This window comes from Anastrepha ludens, chromosome X (genome assembly GCF_028408465.1).
Source record: "Anastrepha ludens isolate Willacy chromosome X, idAnaLude1.1, whole genome shotgun sequence".
NCBI lineage: Eukaryota > Metazoa > Arthropoda > Insecta > Diptera > Tephritidae > Anastrepha > Anastrepha ludens.
Window position 1 is genome coordinate 27,160,091 of NC_071503.1, and position 8,960 is coordinate 27,169,050.

An 8,960-nucleotide genomic window follows, 5' to 3' on the forward strand; every position below is an offset into this window, starting at 1 on the left:
TATTATCCGAAATGATCAATGCTTTGGAAAATGTTCTGTGTCCTAAGTGGATTAAGCTGAAAATGTCTGAAGAGGATTCTAGAAAATCAAAACTTCATTTTGTAGAAAAATTCGGTATTCCAGGAGTAATAGGGTGTATTGATGGAACACATGTGGCTCTGATTAAACCTTTTGAGAACGAGCATCTATTTTTTAACCGAAAAGGATTTTTTAGCATAAACGCAATGATTGTAAGAATATTATCAAAAATATTATCCGAAATGATCAATGCTTTGGAAAATGTTCTGTGTCCTAAGTGGATTAAGCTGAAAATGTCTGAAGAGGATTCTAGAAAATCAAAACTTCATTTTGTAGAAAAATTCGGTATTCCAGGAGTAATAGGGTGTATTGATGGAACACATGTGGCTCTGATTAAACCTTTTGAGAACGAGCATCTATTTTTTAACCGAAAAGGATTTTTTAGCATAAACGCAATGATTGTAAGAATGAATTTAAATTGTGTTTCTAAAATTTAAAATTTACTGCCTTTATTTTACAGATTTGTGATTTTGATATGATAATAAGAGCAGTAGATGCAACTCGGCCTGGTGCAAGCCATGACGCTTTCGTATTTAGTATGAGCAGTGCAAAACACTATTACCTATCGCAGTATGAAGCTGGTGACCGAGGGTCTTGGCTACTGGGAGATTCTGGTTTTGGTATAGAGCCATTTCTACTGACTCCATATAGAAACCCAGGCCCAAGATCAGCAGAACACAGATTTAACCAGCAGCATGCAAAAGCACGTAACATCGTTGAGCGTGTTATAGGAGTATTAAAAAGTCGGTTTCGTTGTTTGAAAACTACCCCGCCATATACGCCGCAAAAGGTAGTGAAGATAATAAATGTTTGTTGCGCACTACATAACATATGTAGGAGTAATCAAATAGATGACATTGAAACAGAAACCGTATTAGAAAACAATCCAATTGATGAGGAAATTGCTGAAAATGAGGAAAACAGTAGTTTATATAGTGTTGGCAGAAATATAAGAGACTCTATTGCTAGAAATTTAATATTATGAAACATAAATTTTTTCATATTAAAAGTAAATATATACATAACAGTTCAATAAGATTCTTTTATATTTATTTTTTAGTCTCTATCTCAAGCATTTTAGTTTTAATATTAACTGTTTCCTGTTGCAACTGCTCCATTTTGAGGTAATGTCTTTGCTTTTGCTCTATACTTTGAGTCTTCAAGCGATTTTGCTCTGCCAGCAATTCATTTTGTTTCTCAGCAGCACGACATTGTCGTCGAATCTCTTCCCTTTCATCTTCCTTCGATTTTGCAATCTTGTGTTGGTTTTCGCAAATGTTATCTAAAGTGGTGGATATTTTCTCCATACAACTAGATTGCGTTGCCATACACGACTGAAGGCTGTCCTGCGTTGACACTCGTGTCCTTTTTGCAGCTCTCGGGGTAGCCACCGCTTCCCTACTTGTTTGGGGACGTTCTTCCTCAGATTCGATAGCGCTATTATTTTCTTCTGTCCCAAAGCTTCTAGAATGGCTTATGCCCTCAACGGCTGCAAAAATTCCACAAGTTCTTGCAACACATTCTTCGTTGCTCGTCAGTACATGCTTATTAAAGGGTCCACCTCCTGTTGTCCTCGATTCTAGATTGTTATGGGCAACCTTTTTCCGAATGCACCCCTTCCAGTCAGACCATATCTTGAAAAAAGACAACTCAAAAATATTTATTTTAATATTTGACTAAATACTTACTTTTTTCCATTCATTAACATCTTTTTGGGGCGGCCCTTGTGCATTTAGCAGCGTCGTTAGCTCTTTCCACTTTTCCTCAACAGCAACTCTGTTGCCCTTCGAAAAATTCTTCGCCAAATCTGGATGAGATTCCATAAACTCGACTAAAATTAGCTCTTGCTTGGAGTTCTTGTGTTTTCCCCTAAACGCTTTTGAATAAGTTTTAAATATTTTAAATAAACACTTTTATTTACATAAATATATGCAGTTATTTGGAGTAAATACTCGCATTTTGATAAATTTATTTCAACAAACAGTTTATATGAATGTCACAAACCGCTAACGTTTAAGATGCCGAAAATAAAACTGGAAAATTTTAACGATTTCGATTTCCAGAACAGGGTGAAAAAACGATTTGCTGATGTTCGAAAAAAACGAAAACGGAACGATTTACAGAACATGTCAAACGATTTGAAAACTGAAAATGCGAAAACATTGCCCGAAAACGATTTGCAGAAAATGCCTATATATGTTTATGAATTACTATATGTTTATAAATTATTATATGTTTATAAATTATTATGATATAAAATAATTTTTTTAATAGGGCATGACGATGACCCTACATACAGCTGTACAATGCCAAAGAAGCAACGAAGGTGCTGCGTGGTGGGATGCTTTGTGGAAAAGGGTCATATGTTTTACGCCTTTCCTCTAGGCGGAGAAGCTCGAAATAGTTGGGCCCTGGCTTGCAACGTACAACTAGCAGATACTGATGGGCTATATGTTTGTAAGCGCCACTTTAGTCCAGAGCAAGTAACTCGATTTAAAGTTTTAGATGGGGCTGTTCCATCTTTCAGATTAGAGCCAGTTAGTAGAAGTCGCTCACCTAGTACTGGCTCTGATTGGGTTTGCCCGCCTGTTACCAAAGTATATGTAAGTCGTACAGTAGGTGTAAGAGACGATCTTACATTAGAAGAGTTCGAAAAATATTCCATGCTAGAGGGAAGAAGGCAGATTGTCAAAAACAAAATATATGTGAGGACTTTGAAATCACTAGCAGTCGCGAACGATTTGCTCAGGCTGCTCGTTTTTTATCGGAGCAACGAAGTTAAACTAAAGAAAAGAATTGAAGAATTAGAAGCAGAAAATGGGAAGCTGCAGGAAAAATATAAATATTTGTGTAGTCGTGCAGTACTTGGGGAAGAAACTTCAAGCGATGCTATAACTTTCACAAGAATGATCGTCAATGGCCAAGAAAACCGTTATAGCGAAGAGGAAAAGGCATTGGCTCAAAACATAAATTATATGTCCTCCAAAGCATATATGTACGTTTACGCGTGACGACCTAGGTCTTGCTTTGCACCATAAGTCATCTCTTTTGCGTTGGCGCCCCATCAAATATGGTGATCCGTTGTTCGATGCCAATGTCTGTAATAATTTAGAAAAAATTGTTTCAACTTTGTCCGACACCGAACGCATAAGCGTTCTATTCGATGAAACCATCATAAAATCGGACTTGAGCTATAATAAAGCTAAAGATGTTATCGATGGGTGTGTAGACCATAGGGAAGGTCAACGCGAAAATAAAATTGGCAGTAAATGTTTATTTTTTATGGTTAAGGGATTGTGCTAATGGGGTTAAATTTGAAAGGTATAGTTTGCGATCAAGGGCCCTCCAACACTAGTATCTTTAACATTTTAGGAATTCCTGAGAAGTGCCCCTTTTTCCTGCACGAAGACACAACGAATTTGCTGGTACGATTATTGTCACTTGATAAAGGCCGTCCGAAATACCTTAAAGAAATATGACATCTGAACATCAGATGGAGTGACGAGCTTCAAGGTGCTAAAAAATTTCTTTGATACAGATCAAATGAATCCCCATTTTAAAATTTGTCCGAAACTAACGGAGGCCCATATATCCCAGTTTTTTGGAAAAAATGAGCGTTTCACGCGCAACTCAGGTCCTGAGCAATTCGGTAGCCTCTGGTATCGACATGGCCTTGACCCAAAATTTATTAGGCAGTGACGACTACGTGATCAAATACGCTAAGCCCACACGAATTGGATGCAAAAAATTTCTATTCAAAAAATCCTTTCAAGTGTCCGATTAGGCGAGGTGCACAAGAAAAATTGATAGATTGAATAAACATCTAGATTTTTGCGTTCATTCCAGTTGCCGGGAAACGTACACGTAAAGTGCATCGAAGGTTTCCGCATAACGATTTTGCGATGCAAAAATTGGTATGAATACTCATCCAACATCTCACGAAGTCCAATATATAGTTGTGCGATTAATCTCAATGAAAATTTTACGCCAAAGATTTGAGAAAAAAGGTTCAAACTGTACAGACGATGACGATATAAATTAAGATTGGAATGTAGGCCCCGAGGATCGTCATCTTGAGACAGAAGTAGGAGACCAGCAAAATGAGGATTTTTTTTTTGAAGAGATTAATGTGGAAGACGTCAATTTTGCTGAAAAAGGTAATGAAGCTGAGGTACAAGTGCAGCGTTACTTCACTGGTTATTTACCAAAAAGTGCTGTGCAAGCTTAAATGTGAAAAATGCACCCACGCCATGACGAAAACAAAAGGAGAGCTGAAGTTACATTCAGAAGCCCTGATTAGATCCAAAAACTCCACAGATGACAGCGATTTAAGGCTTGTCAATGCTGAAGACAGGGTTCTCGAAGTGTGTCGACTCGAAGTGGTGTGGTACCGTCAGCTCTTCGCAAAATATGCCCACATTGCAGGTCTTAGATGTTTTATGTTGTCCGTTTTAAAAAAAAAAAACACAAAAAATATTTCCCGACTGGTTTGTAGGATCTGGCGAGTGTAGAGATCATCGCGTAAAACTATTAGATTTTCTGTTAAAAATACAAAGTGGCCCTTACGAAATGAGGTCAATAGAGCCAGATTGAGAAAAGTACAAAATAAATTAAAAGAACTGTAATAGGTTGTAAGCCAGGGCCCCACGAAAAGAGATGCACCGTTCACATAGGTAATTAATAATCGTATTAGCTATCTTTTGCATATGATGATACCTATTCTTTTATTTCAGGGTTTTCCAGTTTTCTTTATTTCAGGTTTTTATATGTATATATATATATTACACAGGTATTGTCGATTTCAGGTTTTTTCTATTTTTAGTCTATTTCACAGGTTTCTTTTTTATTTTTTCTTCTCTTTCAGGTAGCACCCGAGCCTAGATTTTTAAAGCACTACATTTTTTTCTTAATCATGGTGGATTGACAGTAGTGTTTTAAAAATCAGGTAAATCGCAATGACTTAATCGATGTCAAAATCGAAGTCGTGTGAGAAATTGTTATAATATGAGAACAGTTTCGTAATTTGTGCTTATACAATATTTTTTTTTTTGCATTTCAGGAAATGTAAATACCTATTATTTATAGCATTGTAATATATATTCTTGTTGATAAAAATAAAAGATAAAAATTAACAAAACTAGTATTTCATTTTCTTAAGGATAATAATATTTATTTGGTAAGAGGAACTTAAACAAACATATACCAATAAATTAATTCGACAGGATTTCGTTACATAATCAATATATTCGTTCAGCTATTTCAAATGAATATCTGCATATGAAAAATCGTTCATATGGACGTGCAAAAGCAAACACGCATATACATAAATAGATGCCTACAAACTTTTATAGACATACTTACATATGAGGCTGCGAGCACTTGCCACAGAAAAATATTGCTGTCGAGAATTTAGAAGACATACATATTTACATATATACATATGTACGGAGCTGCGGCCGCTCGACTTGACAAAAATTCAGGATTTACCAAATATTGGCAAATAATTCAACGCGAAATATTCCAATATTGACTATTTTCGAACTGACGAGAAAATTGGCATATGGGCATATGAGCATATGAGCTCGAACTAAGTGTTATGAATGTATTTTGTTCTTGTAGTCGCTAGGCTTATAATTTTAGCTTTGGAAACATACGCGTGCAGAGGCATAAATCCAGTGCTTTGTGTGTGCTGATGTATGTACATACATACAAATGTGTATACTAATAAGCATAGTCTTGCTGAGAGTCGAGAATGTATGTATATGTATGTACGGATATACATATAATAGGGCATCAAGTGTGCATACATGAGAATTGCCTTTGCATTTGTTAGACATTCGGTCACAATACGTGAGGTAGGTCATGGTCGCTTCAGTACATTGAACTTTTGCTTAATTGTTCCTTACATGTGTAGGTATATATGTACATACATATGTATGTAATAAGAAACAGTATGGGATGTGGTCGCGAGTGGACGTGAGTTTGAAAGTGGTGCTTTAATTTTTAAATATCTGTGGTTCGAAACGCCAAAATCAAGGAAGTAATTGTGGGAATGTGCACCTAAGTGTGCTTTAGGGAGCCTGCTGAAATATGGAAACAAAATAAGCTAAGAATAATAAATATCATTAAATATTACTTAGCCATTTGTTTCATCTAAATTGTTTTTGTTATTGAAATTTTACCTATTTCAATTCGTCAAAGCCTTCACCTAGCCTCTCAGTGCTGAGAGAATGCATAGCGAGTGCAAATAAAGGCGACAAACAAACAAACAAAAAAAAAAAAACAAACAAAATTATTCGCACACATCTCTTTCAAAACACGCTCTTCTCGCTGAACCTGGCAGTAGCAAAATTTGATATTGTTTGTCTCAACGTCTTTTCTGTGTTTTATTTGTTCTTATTGAGCGGTCAATAAGCCAATGTAGTGTTTGTTAAGCCAATTCCTCCGTGTTAAAGCTTAGGCTGTTTCTCCCTGTTCGCATCCATACACATACCTATGTTAGCATTGTTATATGCTCGCTCCCAAACAGCATGAGAACTAAAGAGAGCTTGTTTATTGCAAGAATGATAGAAAGAAGATTGCGCCCATCAGAGCGTACGTGACGTCACGTTTGCTGAGTTGTGCAGTATTGCCAACGATTTGCTCTTCGCAATAAATTTAGTGCTTTTTTATACCCAAAATGCAAAAACTTTAAGTTTCGTGTTTGTTTCTTTTTTTTAATTTAAAGCTACCGAAACTTTAAGTTAAAAAACAAACTATATTATCAAACAAAAAAAGGTTAAAAAAGGTCACTCTGAGAAGATTTTAGTGCTAATGAAAATTTTTTTACTCTTATAAAATTTGATAATTTGAAAGTGCAAATCTAATTTTTGGCTCCATTTAAGGTTATGCAAAAATATTAAATGCTCCTCTCTCAACTCTTCTTAAGATTGAAAACCTTTTTACACATTTTAAATAGCCTTTGAATTTATTGAATGCGAATTAAAACCATAGAGGTGTAATCGTTTCTTCCGGTCATCAATCCTTAGTGAGACATAGGACATTAAGAGTTATATTCTTTGTACTAGAAAATACTAAAGAAACCATACTGACATTTTTACAAAAAGAGTACCTTATCTAGTTACATAGCTTCAAATATAGCAAAAAAGTCATTCCCTTAACAAAAGAGTCTCGCTTAACAAAAATACCTCACAAATTAAATTGTACATAAGCATAACACATTTATTTAAAAAAACGCGCATTTTAAAGACAATTTGTCACGCATACAAAGTTCTTTAAGTGATTCAATAAAAATTTGTTGGGTTATTTTCTTTGAATGGGCATTTTAGTGCGATTTTATATCCAAAGCTAGGCAACACTGCAGTAGCCAGAGAGAGATTTAACTGCCGAAAGCAGAAGAACACCAACAACACCTGCAATCGCGGGCAATGCCACCAGATGTTAAAAAAAAGTAAAGCTAAATAAAACTGAGTGAATTCTTTAAATAATTATTAAAAAATGTATATTTTACAAAATTAATATATAAATATGACATTTTAATTAGAACAGCTAGAAAAATGTCATGAAGAAAGAACAAAAACTCCGAGACTAAATAACAAAAACAAAAAGCTAAATCAAGTTACGAAAATGGTAATCTGGCCATACTGGAGCTAAAATCACGTAACTAGTTGTCAAATTCGCTGAGCGCAAAGTAACGGGACCACGATAGGCGCCATCTCATTATTCTTTCCATCATGTGTTTATTGTATAATTTGTTTTCTCCGTACACTCACACGTACATATGTAAACATGTTTATATTCAAAGAAGAACTGTTGTACGAGTATCCTTGTAGGAATCGTGCACGACATCCCGGTAGGAAAAGCTAAAGTAGTATTTACTCCACATTATACATCTATAACGTCTGTCTGTATACCGCCCCAGTTACGGTAGTTGTGGTTGGTAAAAAAAAAATAAATAAAAATAAATAACCGTTGTTACTGAGTGGTCAACGTTGGATTTGTTGGGTTTATCTATGTAATTTATGTAAATTCCTCACGTTAAGTTTAGTAATACTTAACTTTCGTAGTACATATCGCGCTTGCTACGTTTAAGCGTGACAACTCAAAATTTCCAAATTTTAGTTTTTTGCAAGAAAACATTGTACAGAGGTCATCTCTACCCACTGTAATAATCGTTCAGTGGCTTGTCTAGTTTTTCGTTAAAAAAACCGTTATGACTCTCTCTTTGTTTTCAGAATGACTTCTTTTGTCTCAACTAAAGAGTTACATTTTTAGTTGTCTCCAAGTGTTTGAACAAATTTGTGTCACATAAAGTGTAACATTTTGAATTGTGGCTGTTTACAACCAAACGGTTTGTTTAAAATATACCACTAAGTGTATAAAAAAATTTCAGGAAAAGAGTAACAACTCAAAAATTTGTTATTTTAGCGCAACTACTAAGCAAATAAGAATGAAACAACCGAGATATTGTTTTTAATGATATTTTCGTGCAATTACATATTTTGTTCCTTGTAATATATTATTAATATTTACGGAAACAATTTTTCGTCTCTACTGAAAATGTTCAGATTTTGAATTGTTACGCTTTAACGCAACAAGTGCGATTTATGTATAGGGTGTTTCAGTAAGAGCGCTTCAACTTTTGAACTTTTTTGAATAAAACACACACGGTTTGACTTTTTTTATTATCGAGTTTGAACATATACATTTTAGTATGAAATTCGATTTCTTTTGCATGACCACCGCGTGCACGTTTTACGAAGTCCAATCGTTGAACCCAATTTTCGACCACTCTTTTGCATAAATCGGCCGAAATTCCAGCAATTTCACGTTCAATATTGGCTCTGAGCTCACAAATCGTCGCCGACTTGTTACTGTAGACC

At 35.2% G+C, this 8,960-nt stretch overlaps 2 protein-coding genes across 2 annotated transcripts; one reads left to right on the forward strand and one right to left on the reverse strand.

The window, feature by feature from the left end:
- Window positions 1–260: 260 nt before the first annotated feature.
- On the forward strand, window positions 261–1,063 carry LOC128869848 (putative nuclease HARBI1). The gene is made up of 2 exons (XM_054112450.1): window positions 261–374; window positions 539–1,063. Exons 1-2 carry the CDS (start codon window positions 261–263, stop codon window positions 1,061–1,063), a joined length of 639 nt encoding a protein of 212 aa, XP_053968425.1.
- Window positions 1,064–1,127: 64 nt separating this feature from the next.
- On the reverse strand, window positions 1,128–1,901 carry LOC128869849 (uncharacterized). Its single transcript, XM_054112451.1, has 2 exons — window positions 1,767–1,901; window positions 1,128–1,712 (listed from the first exon to the last, which is right to left on the reverse strand). The coding sequence occupies exons 1-2, from the start codon at window positions 1,899–1,901 to the stop codon at window positions 1,128–1,130; spliced, it is 720 nt and encodes a 239-aa protein (XP_053968426.1).
- Between the last annotated feature and the right edge of the window lie 7,059 nt (window positions 1,902–8,960).